The sequence below is a fragment of the Patiria miniata genome, unplaced genomic scaffold (genome assembly GCF_015706575.1).
Source record: "Patiria miniata isolate m_02_andy unplaced genomic scaffold, ASM1570657v1 HiC_scaffold_29, whole genome shotgun sequence".
NCBI classification, from domain to species: Eukaryota; Metazoa; Echinodermata; class Asteroidea; order Valvatida; family Asterinidae; genus Patiria; species Patiria miniata.
Genome location: NW_024037068.1, coordinates 25,752,084 through 25,778,498, shown reverse-complemented (window position 1 = coordinate 25,778,498; position 26,415 = coordinate 25,752,084). Strand labels below are relative to the sequence as shown.

The 26,415-nt window shown below is 39.7% G+C and overlaps 2 protein-coding genes across 2 annotated transcripts in view; both read right to left on the bottom strand.

Moving 5' to 3' along the window:
* Positions 1 to 1,473: 1,473 nt before the first annotated feature.
* On the bottom strand, positions 1,474 to 14,534 carry LOC119735322. The gene is made up of 20 exons (XM_038209020.1): positions 14,471 to 14,534; positions 13,069 to 13,404; positions 11,858 to 12,160; positions 10,856 to 11,164; positions 9,639 to 9,923; positions 9,175 to 9,504; positions 8,410 to 8,706; positions 8,196 to 8,216; positions 7,754 to 7,981; positions 6,823 to 6,948; positions 6,494 to 6,518; positions 6,302 to 6,363; positions 5,838 to 6,053; positions 5,466 to 5,576; positions 4,994 to 5,184; positions 4,239 to 4,361; positions 3,995 to 4,106; positions 3,442 to 3,538; positions 2,802 to 2,901; positions 1,474 to 2,104 (listed from the first exon to the last, which is right to left on the bottom strand). The coding sequence occupies exons 1-20, from the start codon at positions 14,532 to 14,534 to the stop codon at positions 2,027 to 2,029; spliced, it is 3,414 nt and encodes a 1,137-aa protein (XP_038064948.1). The 3' UTR covers positions 1,474 to 2,026.
* Positions 14,535 to 15,740: 1,206 nt separating this feature from the next.
* Positions 15,741 to 26,415, bottom strand: part of LOC119735320 — a 46,133-nt gene continuing 35,458 nt past the window's right edge. Inside the window, exons 22-38 of the mRNA XM_038209019.1 lie at positions 25,525 to 25,833; positions 24,783 to 25,067; positions 24,312 to 24,641; positions 23,550 to 23,846; positions 23,342 to 23,362; positions 22,863 to 23,090; positions 22,065 to 22,190; positions 21,723 to 21,747; positions 21,549 to 21,610; positions 21,090 to 21,305; positions 20,723 to 20,833; positions 20,233 to 20,423; positions 19,530 to 19,652; positions 18,944 to 19,055; positions 18,394 to 18,490; positions 17,935 to 18,034; positions 15,741 to 17,202 (exon numbers count right to left, since the gene is read on the bottom strand). Of these exons, the coding sequence (XP_038064947.1) occupies positions 17,125 to 17,202; positions 17,935 to 18,034; positions 18,394 to 18,490; positions 18,944 to 19,055; positions 19,530 to 19,652; positions 20,233 to 20,423; positions 20,723 to 20,833; positions 21,090 to 21,305; positions 21,549 to 21,610; positions 21,723 to 21,747; positions 22,065 to 22,190; positions 22,863 to 23,090; positions 23,342 to 23,362; positions 23,550 to 23,846; positions 24,312 to 24,641; positions 24,783 to 25,067; positions 25,525 to 25,833 (2,711 nt within the window). The 3' untranslated portion in view covers positions 15,741 to 17,124. The remainder of the gene's footprint in view (positions 17,203 to 17,934; positions 18,035 to 18,393; positions 18,491 to 18,943; positions 19,056 to 19,529; positions 19,653 to 20,232; positions 20,424 to 20,722; positions 20,834 to 21,089; positions 21,306 to 21,548; positions 21,611 to 21,722; positions 21,748 to 22,064; positions 22,191 to 22,862; positions 23,091 to 23,341; positions 23,363 to 23,549; positions 23,847 to 24,311; positions 24,642 to 24,782; positions 25,068 to 25,524; positions 25,834 to 26,415) is intronic.

The window sequence follows — 26,415 nt, the reverse complement described above, 5'->3', positions numbered from 1 at the left end:
TAGTCTAGCTGTGTGGCCTTTGACAGGTTTCGGCAGTTCAACGTAACTTCAACTAAACGCCTGTGCGGCTTCCTCCGGCCAATGAACTGTAGACCTTGAGGTGACCTCACGGCTACGAGGACAAATCCTGAAACTTGGATTCTGACTTCAACAGCTGGGAGGAGGGTATGGGCATAATAGGCTCCGTGCACAAGACTATACCCCCTCAACGGTTACAATGGGAGAATTGGTTGAGACAATCTGGGGGAGGGGGGGGGGGGGGGCTTGCGCTCAAAATATACAACATCAACATTTTAAATTCCCAATTCAGAATAAGGCAAATCCAGACCCCCTTGAAATATCCGAAAATTAGATCTAATAAATGCTTATCAGAAACGTAGCTTATATCTGTAATCAGCAGGTGTTCATAATAGATCCCATGTTATGTGAGGTGAGCAGACTGTTAAGTTATTAATCACATCAGGTTATGCATGGACCAATAATGCATGGTGAGAATTATTATTATTACATAGTTCTGGTGGTGGAGGGTCAAACAGAACGTAAAAGACAGGGATATTGGTTTCACGTTGTTTATTTTGTCACTGAAGAACGTGAATGGGTCGTCCAAGAACACAGTGTGTAAATAGAAAAAAAAACATTTATAATAACAAGTAATAAATCACTGCAATCATCACTGCTAAATGAGAAATACATGTATATCAATGATTGAATGCTTAAATGAGTTGATAATCAGCTATAAAACACGGCAAATTTTTAGGTAAAATTTAAACGTCTATTGCCTCCTTAATAAAAAATATATTTACATCCTTATTAAATTTTACGATTTTACATTGAAAACACTGAAAGGTGTTTTTTTGACAAAACAGCAAATATGCATGTTATTATGCATGACTTTTATGTTCTTAAAACATAAAAGTCTTTTCATTTGGTTTTTGACATGAAAGGCCTATGAAATGCCTCACGGATGAGAGAAAGACCCAGCTATTTCGGATCACCTCCTCCCACTAGTGGCGTAGTCAGGGTGGGGCACGTCAGAAATTTGCCGCTTTTCATGGAAGTGTCTTCTTGAAGTATTTGTTTAAGATGATTATTTTGTCTTCCCTTATGGCCGTACGACTTTGTTAAATGTGAATACATGTGTACATTGACACGCAAATAGAGCGCCCTCTAAAGCCCAAAACGGTTCAGCCCCCCCCCCCCCTGCTTTTCAAATTTGCAGCACTCGCGGTGACCGGTGGCCTGGACATATCGGGGAAATGTTGTTGGGTCCGCTCTGGTTCCCCCGCCCGCTCCCCCAGGGCCTCCCCGCTCCCCCTCTCCCTCCCCTCCCCGAAAAAAAGCCTGGCTACGCCACTTCCTCCCACCGGGCCCAACAACGGCGTAAACCCCGGCACGTTTAACGTGGTTGGCGTCATCCGGTTGGGCATTCTTCCTTAGTAACAAAAATGGACTGCCTCAGTTGCTATGACGACATTCATCGGATGAGCAAGCATTGTTGTTACATATGGTTTCCCCTTCTGTACATAAAAGGATAAATACATTACCCATAGCGGCCGTAATACAAGCAACTCTTAAACACTTCGGGAACAATCATCGTTATTAAAGAATAGTTTAAGGAATTGTTCTCAATATAGGATAATTAAAGTTACTAAGTAATAGGCTCTTCTATACCTACAGTGGTACGATGGTACTAGTCTTCATCACAAAAACTATCGGTTGTTAATCAAAACGGTATTATTTTTCATCCTGTTTCATAAAAGTGCGCCCTCACAAGATTAAAAAACCAACATCATAGACTAACAATGGTGCGATAGTATGAAAAATCGGACACCTCGTGATACACTGCAAAATAACGCGCCATGATTGAGCATTTTGATTGTGTTGGGCCATTAATGGCATACATTTGTACAAGTAAAACTGCCGTTGGGATTATAGTTTCTGCGTTATTATGTAATAGTAGCAAGTTTGATAATACTATTCTAGTTGTTATCGCTGTTTTCCCCTGTAAAGTATGATCTTCAGTGTTTCAGATCTTCTCATCAGGTGAATCGGGAATCGTCACTTCGTAGTCAAATTCTTGGTAGTCTGACAGAGTTATGTAATCCTGGCAAGAAAGAGAAAAAAAAGTAATTTTACGTAATAATTTGCACTGAAATGTATCTGGTTGTCATAGTATTAAAGAGATCCTGTATAGTTTTGATGGAGGTGCTGGGTCGGGTGGGAACAGAGAACTGTATTTGATTAGTAACCCTGGAATAAGCAAAAATGTTTAAATACAGTTCGTGAAATTTCAATGTATTTATCGGGAGTATCAGTACAATATATGTATTGCTATTGAAACCCGTGGGAGATTACCAAACAACAGAGTATCATCCAATATTCGTTTACAGTAAAGTTACTGAGGCTCAGTGCGTGAATCTTTCATTCGGATATTCGGAACACAGGAACTTCACTCGAATCGTTCGAGACTTTCCTATGAGCAAAAGGACACACAATGGCGTATGAAGCTATATGCGCACTGCATGGTACAATAACAGCTCGAGATACTGCCGAACTGACACCCTGCCTTGCACAACTTGAACGCTTCAGATGGCTTAGTAGACTGGGAACCAGTGTCGTAGATTGTCCAATATGTAGGGGGCACTTGGCACACTGATTGGGTTTCGTCAATATTTCACACATTTTCTTTCTAAAATCTAAGGTGAGGCACAAGGGGACAGGGGCCTTAATCGAGGGAAAGACAGGTTTCCCTTCTTGATGCTTGTAATGTCCCTTCATGAGGTGAATACATATTTACTTACATGCGCTCCCTCCAGCAATTTTTCAAGTTTCCTACCGATCTCAGTGAACGACGGTCGTGCTGTGGGCTCCTCCTCCCAACAAGCCAGCATCAATTGGTGACTGTGTGAATGGAAAACAATACAATCAGACATGTTACCCTTTTTCAAGTTAGTTTATCGGTACCCGTTATCAAAAAAAAAGACATTGTTGATTTATCAATGCCTCTGTTGGATGTTTGAATGTGTAAACATTCCAAAGTAGATATCGTAAAATGCTATTTGTTTAGGTTGATTTCTCTACAGTTTTCTTTGGAATGTATGAGCAGTAAATCCATGTATCTTTAGTTGTATAGACCAACATGTAACACCTTATTTAAGGTTGCAGTAGATCAGTAGATCTTCTTTATTTGTTTTGGAAATACATTTTTAAAAAAGAAAAGAAGAAGAAAAGCCTACGCATTGCATTGCTGCCTAGTCATTTAGAAATTGACAGGAGTGACGTTGTACTACTTGAGTCAGCAAATTCTAAGATTGCAGGTCTCCTATCTGTCAATCTCTTTGATCAACGAGTGTGTTTGCGGTGATGCACGAGGACCATCTCAAATCCCACTGCACTATGCAATAGGATTTATAATGAATGAAGTGATTTTAAATCTCTTACAGTTCATCTTGGCAATGTTCTGGTCTCGGCATGCGGTATCCTTCCTGCAGCTTGCTAATCATTGTCTTGAAGCTCATGGTGGGATAAGGACGAGCACCTGTAACGAAACATTATCACAGAATCGGAAATAATTGATTCAGTTTGATATGCTCCGATGATGAAGCTGAGATACTTTGGACCGATTCGTTTTCTTCTCAGCGGGAGCTCATTGTAAAAAAAAAATATATAAACGAACAGACGGCGGGAGAGGTTCGTTGAGGCATTGCAGTCAATGAAAAAAAAAATTAAGGCAGAAGATCAAGATTTGCAATACTGAGTGATGACAGTATTTAGGGAATTTCGTGTAATAGATTTGGATTTTCCCCGCTTTTTTGTTTACATTAATAATTTACTTGTGAATGTGTTAACTCTTGTTTCAATCAGGACTCACAATGTAAGAGCATGATATGAAGGTACGAAATAGCGACATTACCCTGCTAATGCATAATAAAACGGGAATTTTCTGTGGCAATAAATAAATACGTTCTGAATGTTTACACATTGTAAAACTCACCTAGAGTAACAATCTCCCACAGAAGTATGCCATAAGACCATACGTCACTCTCTGTTGTGTACACGTCATCAACAACCGATTCCAGTGCCATCCAACGAACAGGTAAGCGAGCCTTGACAAGTAGACACATTTTTTAAGGCTAAAGCATTTATTTTTTATTAAAGACAATAAAAAAATTAAAGGACAAACAATAAAGCAGAGAGCAAAGGAAAGTGTCTGGAATGAACATGTCAAAGTTCAATACCTCGGACTTCCGTTGGTACACTCTCATGTTCTTGACGTCACGAGCGAGTCCGAAATCTGACACCTTACAAATCATGTTCTCACCCACAAGGACATTACGAGCGGCCAGATCTCTGTGAATGCACTGTGTATCAAAAGACAGGATATCATCAGTTCGTTGGGAGTTAAGTTGGTGTGGTGGTACTTTCCTCGCCTTTCCCAATGTAACCCGGGTTCGAATCCCGCCCATGCCCACACATTGACTGGTTTCCAGTCTCTTGACTCTGTGGCTTTCCCTAGAATATTCCTTTCACTTCTATAAAGAACAGTACTTTATTGTACTCTCACTGTTGTTGCACTTTGACGACTTTTGTGTGTGTTTCATTACCGGACAGAATATAATCTATAACCAAACACATTTTAAAAATAAACTACATAAAACGGTGGCCTAATTGGCACAGATGAGTGTTGATCAGCATCACCTATTTGGATTTCGTTTTCAGTCTCTCACTAATCGCATTTGAAAGAGTGGCAGTTAAGTCACATGTACATTTCAAGTCACCGCAAGTCGTTCAGTCCCGTGTCAAATCATAAGTTACTCAAGCAAGATTTGACAAAGAGTTTCCTTGTCACTGGCCATCCCCTGTCATTAGTGACTTTAATTGTGAATTACTTCTGATGTTGATTTACTGCATAATGATCAGCCTTGAAGGCTTCGTAAATCCAGTCAGCAGTCGCAAAGTGATGTATATCTATTACAGAAATATTAACACTAACCTGCTGTGAAGCCAGGAATGCCATTCCATCAGCAACGTCTGTAGCGAACTTGATGAGGTCCTTAGACGTCAGAGATTTGCTTCTACCGTGCAGGTTGCTATACACCTGCAACTTGCCTTTGCCTCGACTACTCGTCAAGAGTTCCTTGAGTTGACCTTTAGACATGTACTCCATGATGATATAAATTGGATCTGATAAATGCAGAGTTGTTATTTGAGTCACTTTAGAACTAAAAATCCCTGACAGAATATTGAGAATGTTCATGGACAATAATCACTGTTCTTTAATCGCTGAATAGCATATGCTACTCACAGACTCTTTTTTTTGCTAGTGTGCCTTTAACGAAAACAATGTTATCTCCCCTAAACAGTTGTCAAGAAAGCCCTTAATTTTTTGAGCATGCAATCGTGATATCTAATGAAGTGATGCTGAAAAAGGGTCTTCAAATTTAATACAAGTGTTAATGATCTACCTCTGTCAATGCAGAATCCGAGGAGTTTGACGACATTAGAGTGACTCGGAAGCTTTTTCATGAAGTCCAATTCCCGGAGCAGATCGCCTCTCTCCGTGATATCTGCGTCGTCTGTTCATGAAATAGCCGTTAGAAATACTTGTGAATAATCTATCTCAAATAACAGTATGTCCAAAATTGAATGTTAGGCTTTGTATTTTGCTTACTTGGTGTTAAACACTCATTCATACAAGTGAAATACGTGGACTAACAATCATGAAATATCATATCAAAAGTATTTGGACATTTAGCCATGCTGTGACATGTAATTCAAAAGTAAATGATGAACTGGTAATTGTTTTCTAGACTTGTTAATCGATGTAGTCGAATTACCTCTTAGAGTTTTGATAGCAACTTGCGTTACAGTTCCCTGCTGGACGATACCGTTTGCATTCCCAAGTAAAACCTTCCCGAAGGCGCCCTGTCCAAGTTCACGAACGATCGTCAGCTTTTCTCGCGAGAACTCCGCGAGAGTTTCAGAAATGCTGGCGTAAGTCGACGCAGCTGGGTTGGGGCTCCCGCCTACGGCCAGGATTTGTAGGGGTACGTCTGTGGAAAGATTGCAATGAAGAAAGAAAGATTACCATGAAGAAAAAAAGTGTCATGAATAGGACAAGGAGAGACCAATTACCAGAAACTTTGGGGATCACATGTTCAGCTCGTTCGTGTTTGGGTCCATTGAGGTGTGGTGTGGTCGTTCACACCTGCATAGTGTTAAGCAAAAAAGAGACAAAACAAAAATGTTTCCCTTCTTTTTTCCATTCACAAAGTCCAACATGACCTGTTTAGCATCTTACCCAAGTCTTGGTATTCCACTGCTTCGTTGGTGACACCTCCTTTGTGTTCTGGCTTGAATTTCCTGGGGAAATAGGTTGACAATGATTCCATATTAATCTATGATTCCATATTAATCTAAAGCCAATATTAAAATCTTTCGTGATATTGCTATATCTTGCTTACACATTGTGTAAAATTGTGACTATACTTACGGTATTGAAATACGTTTCTTGGTTTCTGCAATAAAGAAAACCAAATATTTAATTTCACTTCGAAATTGTGACAAAAAATAGTGGCTTTTATAAAGGAATGCTAATTATACCTGCTTTGTATAGAACCGCATGAAAACTAGTTTGTTAGTGATTGTCATAAGCATGACTGAATGAAACAGCTACGGGAATAAGGATACTCTGAACTAGGATAAATCTTTCTACCTTGGTCTCTGAGGTTTCTGTAACAGAACAAAAACTGTTTGTGCCGGAGTCCTTCAAGGATTTAAAATGGATCTAAAGTCGATGACGAAAACCTCCAATTTAATTACCTGGTTGTGGTCCTCTTCTTTTGATGTACATGATTACCACAGCATTCAGTGCAACGCTGATTAATAAAATGATGGCCAGAATCGCAATGCCTGCGATCAATCCTGCATTACTTGACTGTCCTGCAACTATTTGAGCACAAAAAATACAAACGAAACAGAGACAAATAGTGAAACCCATTGTTATTTGTCCTGGTGGTATTGTTTTGTCTGGCTGGTGTGTTACCTTATTTCTTAACTTATCATCTGTAACTTGAAATGTTTACTTGTTTATTATTGGTAATCTTCATATAGACATCTAGTGTGTTTTGTTGGGTGACTTCCAATCATTTTTGGATTAGAGCTTTGCGCAATGTGTTTTGCCGTTCATGTCTAGTAAAGTCATCTGCTTGACGTCCACACTTAAGATGATCCAGAGCAGCCAAAGTTCGTTACAATCTGGCAGTGGAGGTACCAAGATCAAACCGAGTCAGCCATCTAAGGTCCTTTTTTACCATCTACGGCCCAAATATGGAACTCTCTTCCTGCCCACATACCCACTAACAGGAATCTGGCCAGCTTCAAGAGGGAGGTGACTCGCTATCTGGGCGACAAGCCATCAGCAGTCTCTATTAATTAATAATGTTTCTAGCTGTTAAGGCCCGGATATGCCTTGTGTAAAAAAAAAATAGATTCACAAGTGCGACTCACAAGGAGTCTCTCAATTTATCTTGTTTACAAATAAGGCTAGATTTAGCCGATCAAGGGGTCATCCTACACGATAACACTGCCCAGCACTCTTCATAAGCCAATATCAGCCAAACTCACAAGCGACAGTCAGTTAGTGAGTCAGCCAGTGAGTCATTATATCAGTCAGGTGCAAAGACTATATAGGCTGCCCTCAGTCTCTAAGACCAGAAAACAATAACAATGACATTAAACCGGTTTGACTGACCTGTTATTGCAGTAGTCGCCTGACTACACAAGTCCCCATAGCAGTATCTAGATCGAGCCTCGCGTAGAGCCAAGTCTGTATTTGACTCAAGACACTCGCCATAGTCAAACCAATCATCTTGATTGGTTAGACGTGCTTCAAGCCGCAAACACGACAGGGTGTCGCCATCTTGAGGAATGCCATCAACTGAGATGATTCCAGTCTCTTGATTTGTTGTCACAGAGATATCTAAATATATAAAAAGACAAAAATAAATAAAAAATAAACAAAATGGCAGTATTATTAATGTTTGATATACTTTATCGGGATATAATTTATCGATTTGTCTATTTCGACACAGTTTTGGTTATCGTATTATGCAAATTGGATGTAAACAAAAATAATTGAACAGATTGATTCATAATATCAGTGTTTAAAAACAAGAAAAAAATACATCACTCACCTAACTTTTCTGGCGTATCAGCTGTGTGCAAATTGAACGAGAAAGAAGGGAAACTGTTCAACACGATATTTATAACAAAACCCATAGATCCACGAAAAGAAACTGATCATGAACTACACTGTGAAATTGCTGTAGCTGTAATTGTACCTTTGCTAAGTTATTTTGTTGAATCAACAATGAATATGGTGTGAGAGAAACAAAAGGCTGAACTTACGTAGAGTTGTCACAGTCCTTCTGACGTTTTGGCTCACGCCGTTAGCATTCTCAGCATAAACCTCGATCTCATACTTGGTGTACGGACTCAAACTCTCAATCACGTGCATCACGACGCCATCGGTGATTCTCACCCGAGTGTTAGGATCAAACCCTGTCGTTGTGTCAACTTCCCGGATGTTGACATAAAACCACTGAGGTTCGCCGACGTCGATGCCAGGACGCCATGTTATTGCGACAGATCTCGCTGTGACTGTACCCTGGTCGACGGACACATCTTCTGGTGGCAACGGTGTGACTATGGCACAGATGACAAACAAATAGAGGACCTAACTGTTTACATATTCTGCTTAAAATAGTCCTGCAAAACAGGCAAAATATATACCTGGCGTTTAAAACAAATTGTGATAAGTCATTAAGCTTCCTATATTTGCGACTAATTACACTTTACTGTGGAGCCACAGTCATAGCAAATGGTCTACAACGATACCACTTGTATCTTCCTGATATGCAGTTGTACTATGTACAAGTAATGAATGTTTATGACTGCAATAATTATTTTCATGTAACAAATTGAATGTTCTATTCCGGGCGACAAAGCCGAGTGGGATGAAACATTCCATTTGTCACCGAATGAAATTATTCTTTCCATTGCACGATTGTAAAACATTCATTATCTGGTCTATAACACACCTATTTTATATACAACACCTTTGTTTTATACAACACCATTGTTAGTTTTTTTTTACCAACTGTTTTAATTTACCTTTGTCGTTCAACACAATGGTCAGTGTGTCAACCATTCCTATTCCATTACCGCTGTTGCAAGTGTAAGACCCATAGTCTCCAGTCCCAGTCACTTCATTGATGTGCAAGGTACTCCTGATGGTGAATCCAAATACATCATCCCCCTCAGGGGTGGTATCGACCTGAAATATCCTGCCAGGGTCGGTCTCATTAGTTAACTCCACACCGTCTGGACGCAACCATGTCATTCGAGGGAGGGGATTACCCTTGCCTTCACATACAAGGGTAGCATCGTAACCATCTTTTGCCCCCACTGATGTGTCGACCTTATTTAGGATGCTCACTTCATCTTTGCATGGAAAGGAAGAAATAAACAATGTTGAAAACATTTTTTTAAATTGATATCACAGCAGTAGGGTATAAATAGGATTCTTCAAAATTGCGTAGTCTTTCATTTGTAGCCAAACACACAAAAAATCTTACAGTGTACAATGACGTCAACAGAGCCTGAAAAGACAACAGGTGGTACACCATTGTTTCCGCGACACCTGTAGGACCCAGCCTGGTCCCTGCTGATGCTGCTTAGTGTCAGGGTGCTTGTTCCATCGGTGTAGACAGAGGTTAGGGAGTCAGGAGACCCGACCTTTTCCCATGTGATGAAATCAGGGGGCTGAGGATTGGCCTCTGCGCTGCAGGACAGTACTATGCTGCCGCCCTTTACGATAGGACCGGTTGGCATAAGTGTTGGCAAAGAAAACTCCGGGCGGTCTGCAAATGAGAATCATATACATTAGACTTCTTTGTCAATATATTTTTTGATAAAATGAAATATTACAAGGGAAGACAAAGAACAATTCATTTTCCAGAACTTTACCGGGAAAGCCATTAAATTAATTTGATGTAATGTAGACCTACTGAAGGAATGACAGGTCGATTGTCGATGTGTCAAGAACTTTTTATGCACTACATTAGTACAAGGTTCATGTGTAACAGCTACAGGAAGTATGACAGAATCGACAATATAGGCACAACAATTTGCCTAAGAAAATAAAAGTACTTTACAAGTACTTGTTTGACATAATGAAAAGGCAGTGTTGTAGTCGAGTATTTTTTTCCAAGTACCTTGTACTGCCGTGTACTTAGGTTGCCGAATACGAGTGCGAGTTCTTGTACCTCCGAGTACGAGTACGAGTACTTGTACTTCCGAATACGGCCATAAGGCAATGGGTTTATTGTGCGTAATTGGCCCAGGCCCAGTCAGACCGATATACAGACCCACTCACGGCCAGTTGTTAAATGTGTTTGTCCGGACTTGCACAGAGGAAAATCAGCAAATCTCGATTTCTCTACAAGCCAATCAACCATTTTAAACTGAGAGTATCGATAAAATAAGGCCATGGTAAGTGAAGCTATACAATTTTCCCCTCGAGTACAATTTCGACATGTCGAGTACGAGTACTTTGACATTCGAGTCCGAGTATGAGTACTAGTACTCCAAACAAGTACTCAAGTAGTACTCGAGTACGAGTACCGAGTACGAGTACTACAACACTGTGAAAAGGTTACATAGCTAGCCTTTAGTTTCCCTCTGTTTATCTCAAACGATTTCATTTCAAGCTCATAATTTGGATTCACACTTTGAAACCATATCAGTTTAACATTTGGACAGCATTAATGGAAAGATCAAAATGGCGACTTACATTCAACATTCAACGAACACGAGTCGCATATATACATAGTGCATAGCGACGACGTCATCACGCAGCATTTGTACACAGCTCTGTTGTCTGTCTTGGTCAGTGCCCCTGTTGTCAACCTGAGTGTTGTCTCTCGGCCACCGTAGTCTCCATCGGTAAATACTGGTTGGCTTGGGTTAGACTGGTCCACGTCGTTCTTGGACCAAACAAGTGAGGTTGCTGGGTTGCTGCTGCCTGAATTACACGATAGTTGCACGATGCTACCTGATGCTGTACTTGATGGACAACTGACGCTTACTGCTTCAGCACAAACTGAAGAATATGGATTTTGGGAAACCAATGTTTATTGAGACCCTTACTCGGTTATCTGAAATTAAAGTAACGGCGCTCTTTGCGTAAATACAAACGATCTTACCCCTATAACCAAACTAAATAGCCCACGACTGTGTCCATCATACACCATACTTTCAACAAGGCAACATGTTTAGACTAACTTTTCTTTTGTGGGAGAACATTTTCTTTGTAAAAGAATCAGTTTAAATTGGAATGCGAATCACTTCATGGAATGAGAGAGGAAGTGAGGAAAAGCCGTTAGAGCTATATTAAATTTAATATAGCTCTATGGGAATAGCCGATCGATTATTCATTTTCAAAGTTAACTGTTACATACGTAACAGGTTTTCTTATTCAACATTTCTTTCATGAAGTAGTCAACTTACATTTACTAACATCCGTGTCTAGATAATTGGTGCATCAACTTGAACACATAGGCTTGCCAAGTATTGTAAGCACATCTTGAGATATCTCTTCTGTGAAATGCTATACTGAAAGAACAGAAGGTGGGAATGGCCGAGAACCATTCTCACCTGCTGTTCTAGTTCTTTTAAGACCAATACTTTATAGAAGACACATTCCATGGTGTACCCTCAACCCATAACATGCGTCCTTCACCGTCCAAAGTTTCCGTTCTTGCCCCTACAGAAATGTGAAAGAAGCTACACTTACATTGTACGTCAATGGGACCCAGCCTCCCTTCACTACTACGCATTCCTGAATCTCTCTGTGCTACACATGTGATGATGTTTCCATTATCCTGTCTCATTGGTGTGTAGTCCAGCGTGCTGGTGAAGCTATAGCGATCACCTGATGCAGACGAGCTCGTATTGGTACCAGTTATAGGTGAGCCTCCATTGGACCAAACCAGATTCAAGCTATCAGGATATCCCATGTCTGCTGTACACGTCAGTGTAGTTGGAGCATCTTCAATCATTGGAGAACTTAAAGTGATCACAGGGGCATCAGGAGGACCTGAACATGAATTTTGTAATACCGTACTGTGACTTCATCTACCATCTACCCTTGGTTACATGTACTTTTAGGCCCACATCTTAATGACAGAAACAAAATAACCAGTGTTTATACAGACATTCACATTCAACAAGTGTTAAATGTTGTGGCTCGAGCAGGGTAAAAGGTTTATGTATATTTTGCATGACCTCACACTGAAATTACTTTTATGTTTGTTAAACTTTAAGTAAATAAGAAAGTCGGACATTCCTTACTAGAAATACATTTACATGTACAAACGCCCAAAGTTCTAGTGAAAAAAAGTTCGCACACAAAGTTGCATGACCCAAAACATTCAAAATTTGGATTTGGAGTTTCCTCACAAAGACCTAAACATTTCAGAAAATGTAAAAAAAATCTGTCAGATTCGCACCTGTTGGGTGTGTTGATTTGACACGGAATGACTCTTATGTACAATTTAAAACATCGCATTATGTGCATTTACATGTCCATGTTTGTAGTACTGCACATCTGCTATGGTGTTTCGGCACACGCACATATACGCATACCTTCGATATGAGAAATGACTGTCAATACCTTCATTATTTCATATTGCACGTAGGGCTAATACGACTTTTTATACAAACATTTGGCTCGTGTGATTAGATAGAAAAGACAAAAGAGTTCCTTTAAACAATACCATTTAGACAATCCACATGTGTAGTTTTGATAAAATATTGGTCTTAATAATATCACTGATGTAAGTATTTCATATACAATTTCATTAATTTCCTTGAATCGTCGGGCCCACGTGTACATGTACGTAGGCTATACTCTCATGTTGAGTGATCAAAATTACATGATAGGCCTACATCCAAATTTGTTACATTTGTCCATTTTGTAAGCATTCCCTTTCAAGGAGTTCTCACCTCTTACTCGCATCTCAACAGAATTCCTGAAGTATCCAGTTTCAAGAGTGTTAATTAAACACCAGTAGGCTCCTTGGTCATCAGATGTGACGGCCTTAACGGTCAATGGATAACCTAGGGCGTCCTTATCAAACCCGTATTTGGAGTTATTGCTATTTACCACAATGCCATTGGAAACAGTCAACCCTATGAGTAGAATTGCACTATTAGCCGATTCATTAAAGTTGGCTTTGGACCACTGTACTAGGCGAACAGTTTCAGTAGAGATGCATGTGAAGACAGCATCCTGTCCAGTGTCTGTCCAATCAGGTCCACTGACAACAATCTGTCCTTGTGCTGTCGGTGAAATGAATAAAAGATAGAACACATTTCAAAAAGGCGTCTTCTACAACAGTCGCCTCATGGAAAATGATATGGTGATCATGAGATTAGCCCATGATACTGGGCTGCCTCTGTACATACACGTAGCCACGCTAAGAATATGGGGAGATGTGTACACGAACATTTTGCTTTTTCTAATTTCACATTTATACATGCATCATGATTTAAAACTGTATTTCTGGTTGATAAAACAAACCTACATATACCTGGCTACTTTCATAGGAAAACTAACAAGAAACTTCTTGTTTCCTAAATACGTATCACAAATAAATATAATTTTTGGATATTTACATACATGTTGAGATTAGGAGCATGGTATACCAGGTACAAGCAATTGAAAAAGGACAACATGTTTCACAATGTAGAGTATGACGATGCGAATGGCAACAGACTGAGAGCAGCTGGTTAACAATAAATGTTTGAGATTTTTCTCCCAAAACAACCAGCCTATAATTATTTAAAAAATAGTGTAGAAATACCACAATAACATCTGGCTGCCCGTATTTTGCTCACAGGCGTACTGAAAAACAGTTTAATTGTTTGGGCGGTGTCGGGGGGGGGGGGGTTTAACAGTATTTTCTATCCATTTCTATGGAAAACCAAACACAAAGCACAAAAGCTTACAATGCACTGTTTTGTTGTATGCGCGAGTATACAAAATGATGTGCATCTGTATCATGGATAGCGCTCCCTAGTGTAATCTGCTGTTGCGCCCCCGTCCCCCCGTCCCCCGTCCCCCCTCCCCTGTCCCCCCCCCCCCCCCCGCCTGGCACATTACTGAAATCCCTCCATAAAGTTGGCCACGACACCAAACCGCCAACATTTTAATACAATTAAACTTTGTTGCTGTTTCAGTCTGCATGTAACTGCAGATGAGAGTTGCTGAACTTCCAGCAATTATACTTTCATATTGGAAAAAAAACCCTTGTCACATCCGGTAAGTTTGTCTGACTAAATAGACACTAAAGTTGAAATAACCAAACTCAAAAGACAGCTTTATGGATAGAGTTGATCCACTTACCTCCGTGAAAGCAGGACAATTCAACCACAATGATGTACATGCATGTGTAAACTATCGACGCCATTATGAGTTTGCTAAGTTGTTTTCATTACCGTGCACACAAACCTTTTTCCGATTGAACCCGGAAATATCATTCTCCGGTCATGTCAAGGTTTCATTGTTTCAAGGTTTATTTATTTCTATGGTATCAAAAACCAGTCATATTGAACAGAGCATATGGCTAATAACGCATACGTTTGGGGGAAAAGGGTAATGTCGTGTTTCTCGTGAAAGAGTTTGACAGTCAAATTAGGAAAGTTTAAATCAAATCCAAGTAACATCATCTTTGTTTTCCTATGCTTGATGGAAAATAAGGAATAATCCAGTAGCGGATGGGGAGGGGAGGGGAGGGGATGATTTCTGACACCCCTTCCCCGATCAATCGCTGACTATACGATTTTGTACGATATAAATGACGCAGTTTACGTAAGTAGTCAATGCATCCATCACACATAATTCCAATCTCTGGCTCGCATTTTTAAACTGCCACTGCTTGTAAAACTCTCGTGACCGCCAGACATTATCTCCTAATAGTTGCACCAACCTTGTTATTGTCATGACAGCAACCAATGTGACCTTTTACCCCTGTGTCATCCCCAATGCTTCAGCTAGTAGCCTGACCAAAGGCGCAATGTCAAAGTTCTTTGATGATTAGCGCGATGTATCTTTTGGGCATGTAATCCTAAAACACTAAAGGGAAATAATGGAAGCGTGTCGTTTCATATTTTGTAGGAGCCACAAGAATTTCTAGAAACATTGTATTACTCGCTGTGGTGAGCAATACAATCCTGAAGCTTTGAGTCTGAATTCAAAGGCATTGGGAGGATGTTTGGGCTCCCTGTACGAATACCCCCTCAACGGTAACAATGGGAGAGTTGGGTGAGAACATTGGGAGGAACTCACAACTAACAAGCTCAGAATATAGACCATTTTGAATTCCCAGTACAGAAAAATGACAAATCCAGACCCCCTTCTATTATCTTAAAAATCAGACCTAATAAATGTTTTTTTTATGAAACATAGTTTATATCTGTAATCAGCAGGTGTTCAAAATATATCCCATATTATATAAATGGGGCAGTTAAATGGAGGGAATTGTCAATTATCCATGATGATAATTATTACGTGTGTCTGCCGGGTGGCGGAGAGTCGAACAGAATAGAGCAGGCAGTCAAAATAGGTTTACGTGGTATATTTTTTTATTGAATAACGTGAACATTTCATCCAATTACACAGTTTCAAAGCCGATAACAATTGTGAGAGACATAAATCGCTGCAATTTATCCCTACAAAATGAGGAATTACATGTTATCAATGATTGAATGGTTAAAGAGTTGATAATCAACGATACAAAATAAACACGGCAAACTTTTAAGTAAACCTCAAACGTGACACTTCCTCCTTATTTAAAAAAAAAAAAGACACAAATATTTTCATCTTTGTTAATTTCTACAATTTTACATGACAAACACTAAAAGGTTAATATATATTTGTTTACACAAGGCGAATATGCAAGTTCTTTTTTCAAAACGTGACTTCGTTTATTATTATTATTTATTTATAGTCTATTATTATTTGCTACAGGGCCTTCGAAATGTCTGATTTTAAATCATTGATGAAAGTATTTCCTTTAGTTTTGACATGAAAGGCCAACCATTCGGATACCAAGTCGTTTTGGATCACCCTATCCCACCAAGCGCAACAACGACTTAAACCCCAGGACGTTTAACGTGGTTGCCGGTTCCAGCAGGTGGAATCTTTATATTCCTTTGCACGATTAACACATCTTAGGGTAAGGTATTCTCCCTAAAAGCGATGAACTGCCTCTGTTGCTATTACGACATATGAAACGGATAAGCAATGCATTGTTGTGACAAACGGTTCCCCATTCTGTACATTAATGGACAAATACATTATCCATAGCGGCCACATTATAAGTAACTATTAAAAACTTGGGAAACAATCATCGTTATTAACGAGTAGTTTCAGGAACTGTTATCGACATGGGGTAATTTAACTTATTAATAGGCTCTTCTATAGCTACGATTGTACGATGGTATTAGTCTTGATTTAAACAAAAAAGCTATCTGTTGTACATCTCAACGGCAGATCACGCATCGTTGTTCTTCCAGGGCCTCTACATCCTGTTTCATAATAGTGCGCCCTCACAGGATGAAAAGGAAACCATAGGGTTACAGATAAGTAAATAGTCTGGCATAGACGTCAGTGATAATAACACGCTTCCCAAAATTACTAAAAATACTCACAACCCTTTCAAAATACTCTAATACCGGAGAATTGTTGAGAATGAAAATTGTGATTTGGCCGGCGTAGGCAGTTTCGGGCTTGTGCGATAGTATATAAATCAGACACCTCGTGATACACTGTTACAGTAGCATATCTAACGTGCCATGATTTAGCATTTTGATTGTGTCAGGCAACTAAAATGGCCGAGATATGACATAAATGTGTACAAGTAAAACTGCCGTGAGGGTTATAGTTTTTATGCATGAACAAGTGCTCATGACCACGGTATTATGTAATAGTAGCTAGTTTGATGAAACTGTTCTAGTGTAACCGCTGTCTTCCTATGTAAACTATGATCTTCAGTGTTTTCAGACCTTCTCATCAGGAGAATCAGGAATCGTCACTTCGTAGTCAAATTCTTGGTAGTCTGACAGAGTTATGTAATCCTGGCAAGACAAAAAAATCACAGTATTAAACGTAGGCCTAATAGTTTGCGCCGAAATGTATCTATCAGTAATAGTATTAAAGAGATCCTGCATAGTTTTGCGGGAGGTGCTGGGTCGGGTCGGGACATAAAGCTGTATTTGATAAGTTGCTCTTGAATAAGCAGAACTGTTTAACAGTTTGTTAAATGTCAATGTATTTGTTGGGAATATCAGTAAATTACATGTATTGCTATTGAAAACCATGGTAGATTACCTAGCAACAGAGTAGCATCCGATTGATTTTCTGTAAACTTAATTTGGCTCAGTGCTTGAATATTTCATTCAAATAATTTTATTCGGATGTAAAACAGGAACTTCACATGATTCTTTCGAGACTTTCCTTTGAGCAAATGACCACACAAAAAAAGTGGCATATGAAGCTACATATATAAATATAGATATATGCACTGCAAGGTTCGATAAAACCTCGAGATACTGCCGAACTGGCACCCTGTCTTACACCAACTGGAATGCTTCAAATGGCTTAGTAGACTGGGAACCAGTGTCGCATCCCAAAATGTACTGGGGCACTTGGCACACTGATTTGGTTTCGTCAAAGTCTCACCTATTTTTGTCTCCACTTTCTGAGCAAAATATGCATGGGGGCAAGGGCCTTGATCGAATAATAGGGGTGTTTCGTGATGCCTTTTCTTTCTTTGTAATGTCCCTTGATGTAAACACATATTTACTTACATGCCCTCCCTCCAACAATTTCTCAAGTTTCTGACCAATCTCAGTGAATGATTGTCGTGCTGTGGGCTCTTCCTCCCAACAAGCCAGCATCATTTGATACCTGTGTTAATGGAAACAATAAAGTGAGACATGTAACCTTTTATTCAAGTTAATTATATCGGCACCGGTTATCAAAAAAGACATTGTTGTATTCATGAATGCCTTATACCTCTGTCGAATGGTTGAATAGCCTTTGTATTTTAAGACATGATTCGCTTATATTGCTGCCCAGTTATTTGGTTCAAACGTGAACAAAGTTGAACAAAGAAATGGACACAAGTGGAGTTTTTTTTTAGCCTGCGAGCTCCTGTGATCAAAGAGTTTGTTTACTAAAATTCATCATGATTCATCATCTTAACTTTCAATCGCATTAATGATCTATATAATGTACAAAAAATGAACTGATTTTATGTGTCTTACAGTTCATCTTGGCAATGTTCTGGTCTTGGCATGCGGTATCCTTCCTGCAGCTTGCTTATCATTGTCTTGAAGCTCATGGTGGGATAAGGACGAGCACCTGCAACGAAACATTATCACAGAATCCGAACAATTGGAATTAATTGCTCTGATGACGAAGCTGAAACACCTGAAACTGATTCGTATTGATCTCAAGTGTTTTTAAAATGAAACCGAACGTAGTGGGGGAGACATGATTTTATTCGAAAGGAAAGTTAGTTCATCATCGTTAAATTTTAAGATTTTAAAAGAGGTTGGAGAGAGATGGTTTAGACGTTGCAACCAATAAAAGAGAAGTGTTACATATTTTCAACATTGAGAGATGACTTATTGAGGGACCTTGGTCAGCCAAAACCTCTCCGCCCTCGCAAATGTATTAGTTCTCAGGAATTTCAACTTCAGGGCACGATACTCAAACTATAGTACTAGAGAGGAGGTATTACGCTGCTATTCTAAAAGGAACAACTCTGTGGCAATTACGACGTTATGGATATTTATACACTTTACAACTTACCAAGAGTAACAATCTCCCACAGAAGTATGCCATAAGACCATAGGTCACTCTCTGTTGTGTATACGTCATCAACAACCGATTCCAGGGCCATCCAACGAACAGGTAACCGAGCCTTGAAAAGGTGACAATGTATTGTTGAGACTAAAGCCCCTTTTGCTTTAAACTTCAGACACTACATCATGAATCCCGAAATACTTTTCAGCCACGCGATATGGTTTTATGAGCGCGAGCGCACATCATGATTATGCGATCTAAGATTTGACTGCACTGTGTTTTAAACAAATAGTTTTGGAAGTATTTTCCCAAATCGTTTTTGATTATACCTGACATTGCAGACTAAAAAACGTGAAATTCTGATAAACACCTGCACAGTTGGAAATCTGCACTCTTTTACATGATTGTAACTGATTCAATACAGTCTAATCTGAAATAAAAACAAGGAAGAGGATTCTGGTACTTTGAACGTTGCGACATATTTCTGCTAGACATACAGATAGAAATGGGGAACAGAAGGAAATTATAGGTACCAAAGAAATATAACTGAAAAAGGAAAGTTTCTGGAAATGAATTTGTCGAAGTTCAATACCTCAGACTTTCGTTGGTACACTCTCATATTCGTGACGTCACGAGCGAGTCCGAAATCAGACACCTTACAGATCATGTTCTCACCCACAAGGACATTACGGGCCGCCAGATCTCTGTGAATGCACTGTGTATAAAAACAGAATATCATCAATTCGCGATAAATGGCGTGGTTTTGCATTCCTTGTCTCCCTCTATGTTACCTGGGTTGGAATCCCACCCATGCCCCAGTGGATTGGGCTTTCGGTCTTTGATTCTGTGGTTTTTCCTGAAATATTCTTCCCGTAAACAAACAAAAATGTTTTTTTACTGTTTTATGCAGTTTGAAGAATCTGTTTGTTTCATTACCAACAGAACCGAAGAAAAAAGTCCTAAACACTAGCCTTATACAGATATACGTGTTGATCATCGTCACTTTGGTTTTGGTTTTCAGTTTCTTTCAAATCGCATTTTGCTAGAGTCGTATAGTTATTCCATCACAAGGCAACACAAGTCACCACAAGTAATTATCCCGAGTTAAATCAGAAGTTACTCAAGTGGGATTTCACAAAGATATTCCTCTATCCTCTGTCCATCCCCTGTCCGTTTGACTTGTGACTTGGCGTCTGATTTCTAATTTATTGCATAATGATCAACTTGGTAGGCTACGTAACTATAGACAGCAGTCGCAAACTAATGTATGTCTCTTTCAAAAATTCAACACTAACCTGATGTGAAGCTAGGAATGCCATTCCATAAGCAACGTCTGTAGCGAACTTGATGAGGTCCTTAGACGTCAGAGATTTGCTTCTACCGTGCAGGTTGCTATACACCTGCAACTTGCCTTTGCCTCGACTACTCGTCAAGAGTTCCTTGAGTTGACCTTTGGACATGTACTCCATGATGATATAAATTGGATCTGATAAAAGCAGAGTTGTTATTTGAGTCACTTTAGAACTAACAATCCCTGACAGAATATTGAGAATGTCCATGGACAATAATCACTGTTCTTTAAGTGGACGTCCTGGTGCATCGCTGAATAGCATATGCTACTCACAGACTCTTTTTTTTTGCTAGTGTGCCTTTAAAGAAAACAATGTAATCTCCCCAAAACAGTTGTCAAGAAAGCCCTTAATATTTTGAAGCATGCAATCGTGATATCTAATGAAGTGATGCTGAAAAGGGTCTTCAAATTTAATACAAGTGTTAATGATCTACCTCTGTCAATGCAGAATCCGAGGAGTTTGACGACATTAGAGTGACTTGGAAGCTTTTTCATGAAGTCTAATTCCCGGAGCAGATCGCCTCTCTCCGTGATATCTGCGTCGTCTGTTCATGAAATAGCCGTTAGAAATACATGTGAATAATCTATCTCAAATAACAGTATGTCCGAAATTGAATGTTAGGCTTCGTATTTTGCTTACTTCGTGTTAACCACTCATTCATACAAGTGAAAAACGTGGACTAACAATGATGAAATATCATATCAAAAGTATTTGGAAATTTAGCCATGCTGTGACATGTAATTCAAAAGTAAATGATGAACTGGTAGTTGTTTTCTTGTTAATCGATGTAGTCGATTTACCTCTTAGAGTTTTGACAGCAACTTGCGTTACAGTTCCCTGCTGGACGATACCGTTTGCATTCCCAAGTAAAACCTTCCCGAAGGCGCCCTGTCCAAGTTCACGAACGATCGTCAGCTTTTCTCGCGAGAACTCCGCGAGAGTTTCAGAAATGCTGGCGTAAGTCGACGCAGCTGGGTTGGGGCTCCCGCCTACGGCCAGGATTTGTAGGGGTACGTCTGCGGAAAGATTGCAATGAAGAAAGAAAGATTACCATGAAGAAAAAAAGTTTCATGAATAGGACAAGGATAGACCAATTACCAGAAACTTTGGGGAACACATGTTCAGCTCGTTCGTGTTTGGGTCCATTGAGGTGTGGTCGTTCACACCTGCATAGTGTTAAGCAAAAAAGAGACAAAACAAAAATGTTTCCCTTCTTTTTTCCATTCACAAAGTCCAACATGACCTGTTCAGCATCTTACCCAAGTCTTGGTATTCCACTGCTTCGTTGGTGACACCTCCTTTGTGTTCTGGCTTGAATTTCCTGGGGAAATAGGTTGACATTGAATCCATATTAATCTAAAGCCAATATTAAAACCTTTCGTTATATTGCTACATCTTGCTTACACGTTGTGTGCAAGTGTGATTATACTTACGGTATTGAAATACGTTTCTTGGTTTCTGCAATAAAGAAAACCAAATATTTAATTTCACTTCGAAATTGTGACAAACAAATATTGGCTTATATATTAGGAATGCTAGTCATACCTGCTTTGTAAAGAACCGCATGGAAACTAGTTTGTTAGTGATTGTCATAAGACTGAATGAAACAGCTACAGGAATAAGGATACTCTAGGATGACATTTTCTACATTGGTCTCTGACATTTCTGTGATAGAACAACAACTGTTTTGTACGGGAGTCCTTCAAGGGTTTAAAATGTTCCAAAGCTAAAGTCGATGACGAAACTGAGGATTAAAAAACCTCCAATTTAATTACCTGGTTTTGGTGCTCTTCTTTTGGCGTACATGATTACCACAGCATTCAGTGCAACGCTGATTAATAAAATGATGGCCAGAATCGCAATGCCAGCGATTAATCCTGCATTACTTGACTGTCCTGCAACTATTTGAGCACAAAAAATACAAACGAAACAGGGACAAATAGTGAAACCCATTGTTATTTGTCCTTTTGGTTTTGTTTTGCTGGTAATTTACCTATCTCTTAACTTATCATCCGTCACTTGAAATGTTTACTTGTTTATTATTGTTTATCTTCATGGAGACATGAAGTGTGTTTTAGGGGAGGTAGAGTCAGGTGACTTCCAATTGATTTTGGACCGATTTAGCGCTTTGCGCATTGTGTTTTGCTTCACAATTGCGACTCATTAGGAGTCTTTTTATATATCTGGTCTACTAATTAGGCTAGAATTAGCCCATCAAGGAGTCATCCTACAAGATGACACTGCCCATCTTTCTTCACAAGCCAATATCATCCCAAATCATAAGCCGCAGTCAGTTAGTGAGTCGGTCAGTGAGTCATTCCATAAGTCAGGTGCAAAGACAATAGACTGCCCTCTTTGGGACCAGCACAAAGACCAATGACATCAAACCGGTTTGACTGACCGGTTATTTCAGTAGTCGCCTGACTACACAAGTCTCCAAAGCAGTATCTAGACCGGTTTGACTGATCTCAAACCGGTTTGACTGACCGGTTATTTCAGTAGTCGCCTGACTACACAAGTCTCCAAAGCAGTATCTAGACCGGTTTGACTGATCTCAAACCGGTTTGACTGACCTGTTATTGCGGTAGTCGCCTGACTACACAAGTCTCCATTGCAGTATCTAGATCGAGCGTCGCGCAGAGCCAAGTCTGTATTTGACTCGAGACACTCGCCATAGTCAAACCAATCATCTTGATTGGTTAGACGTGCTTCAAGCCGCAAACACGACGAAGTGTCGCCATCTTGAGGAATGCCATCAACTGAGATGATTCCAGTCCCTTGATTTGTGGTCACAGAGATATCTAAGTCAAATACAAGACAGATCTCCGTAAAAAATTACGAACGGAACAAATTATATTAAAAGCCCCCCCCCCCCAAAAAAAAAAATACATATATTTTATCGATTTGCCTATTTCTACAAAGTTTTGGTTATTGTATTATGCAAATCAGATGCAAACAAAAATATTTAAAATTGTTTGAACAGATAGATTGATATGTCAGCAACAAGTCTCGTTTAAACAACACCAAGAAACAAATAGGCTGAATCACTCACCTAACTTTTCTGGCGTATCAGCTGTGTGCAAATTGAACGAGAAAGAAGAAAATTGTGTTCAATACCGGACTTTGATAGCATGACAAAACCTATAGATCCACGAAAAGGGACTTACCAGGAATTACACTGCTGTAATTTTACCGTTGCTAAGTTATTTTGTTAAATCAACAATGAATACGGTGTAAGAGAAACAAAATGATGAACGTACGTAGAGTTGTCGCAGTCCTTCTGACGTTTTGGCTTACGCTGTTAGCATTCTCAGCATAAACCTCGATCTCATACTTGGTGTACGGACTCAAACTCTCAATCACGTGCATCACGACGCCTTCAGCGATTCTCACCCGAGTGTTAAGATCAAACCCTGTCGTTGTGTCAACTTCCCGGATGTTGACATAAAACCACTGAGGTTCGCCGACGTCGATGCCAGGACGCCAAGTTATTGCGACAGATGTCGCTGTGACTGTACCCTGATCGACGGACACATCTTCTGGTGGCAGCGGTGTGACTATGGCACAGATGACAAACAAATAGAGGACCTAGCGTTTACATATTCTGCTTATCATAGTCCTGAAAAAACAGGCGAAATATATACCTGTTCCGGAGTTAAAAACAATTTGTGATAATTTCATTCAGCTTCCTGTATTTGTGACTGATTACACTTTACTGTGGAGCCGCAGAGCAATTGGTACAACGATACCACTTGTATGGTGCTGATATGCAGTTGTACAATGTACAAGTAATGAATGTTTGTGACTGCAATAATTATTTTCACGTAACAAATTGAATGTTCTATTCCACGCGACATAGCCGAGTGGGATGAAACATTCAATTTGTTCTGAATAAAATTATTCTTTCCATTGCACGATTGTGAAACATTCATTATCTGGTCTATATAACACACCTATTTTATACACAACACCTTTGTTTTATACAACACCATTGTTAGTTTTTTCTTACTGTTTTAATTTACCTTTGTCGTTCAACACAATGGTCAGTGTGTAAACCATTCCTATTCCATTACCGCTGTTGCAAGTGTAAGACCCGTAGTCTCCAGTCCCAGTCACTCGATTGATGTGCAAGGTACTCCTGATGGTGAATCCAAATACATCATCCCCCTCAGGAATGGTATCAACCTGAAATATCCTTCCAGGTTCGGTCTCATTGGTTAACTCCACACCGTCTGGACGCAACCATGTCATTCGAGGGAGGGGATTACCCTTGCCTTCACATACAAGAGTAGCATCGTAACCATCTTTGGCCCCCACTGATGTGTCGCCCTTATTTAGGATGCTTACTTCATCTTTGAATGTAAAGGAACAAATGAACCATGTTGAAAACATTTTGTAAAAAAAAAAATGAAATCACAGCAGTAGGGTAAAAATAGGATCCTTCAAAATTGCGTAGTCTTTCATTTGTAACCAAACACGAAAAAGAATCTTACAGTGCACGATGACGTCAACAGAGCCTGAAAAGACAACAGGTGGTACACCATTGTTCCCGCGACACCTGTAGGGCCCAGCGTCGTCCCTGTTGATGCTGCTTAGTGTCAGGGTGCTTGTTCCATCGCTGTACACAGAGGTTAGGGAATCAGGAGACCCGACCTTTTCCCATGTGATGAAATCAGGGGGCTGAGGATTGGCCTCTGCGCTGCAGGACAGTACTATGCTGCCGCCCTTTACGATAGGACCGGTTGGCATAATTGTTGGCAAAGAAAACTCCGGGCGGTCTGCAAATAAGAATCATATGAATTTGACTTCTTTGTCAATATATTATTTGATAAAATGAAATATTACAAGGGAAGACAAAGAACAATGAATTTTCCAGAACTTTACCAGGAAAGCCATTAAACTAAGTTGATGTAATGTAGACCTACTGCAGGAATGACAGGTCGATAGTCGATGTGTCAAGAACTTCTTATGCACTACATCAGTACAAGGTTCATTTGTAACAACTACATGAAGTATCACAGAATCGACTATATAGGCACGACAATTTGCCTAAGAAAATACAAGTACTTTAACTCGTTTGAGATAATGAAAAGGTTACATATCCAGCGTTTTGTTTCCCTCTGTATATCTCAAAACGATTGTCATTTAAAGCTCATAATTTTGGTTCACACTTTGAAACCATATCAGTTTAACATTTGGATAACATTAAATGGAAAGATCAAAATGGCGACTTACATTCAACATTTAACGAACACGAGTCGCACTTATCCATATTGCATAGCGACGTCTTTATAAGGCAGCATTGGTACACAGCTCCGTTGTCTGCCTTGGTCAGTGCCCCTGTTGTCAACCTGAGTGTTGTCTCTCGGCCACCGTAGTCTCCATCAGTAAATACTGGTTGGCTTGGGTTAGACTGGACCACGTCGTTCTTGGACCAAACAAGTGAGGTTGCTGGGTTGCTGCTGCCTGAACTGCACGATAGTTGCACGATGCTACCTGATGCTGTACTTGATGGACAACTGACGCTCACTGCTTCAGCACAAACTAAAGAAAATGGGTTGGAAAAACAATGTTTATTGAGACCCTCACTCGGTTATTAGACATTAGAGTAACGGCGCTATTTGCGTCAATAAATAAGATCGTACCCTATAACCAAACTAAATAGTCAACGACTTTGTTCACCATACACCATGCCGTCAACATGGCAACACGTATAGACTATCTTTTCTTTATGGGAGAACATTTTTTTAACAGAATCAGTTTAAATTGGAAAGCGAATTACTTCACGGTGTGAGAGAGGAAGTGAGGAATAGCCGATCGAATATTCATTTTCAAAGTTAACTGTTACATACGTCACAGGTTTTCTTATTCAATGTTTTCTTTTATGAAGTAGTCAACTAACATTTACTAACATCCGTGTCTAGATTGGTGCATCAACTTGAACACATAGGCTTGCCAACTATATGTAAAGCACATCTTGAGATATCTCTTCTGTGAAGTGCTGTACTGTTCTTTTAAGACCCATACTTTGTAAAAGAGATATTCCATGGTGAACCCTCAACCAATAATGTGCCTCCTTCATTGTGCGAAGTTTCGGAAGAACTCTTTGCCCCTACAGAAATGTGA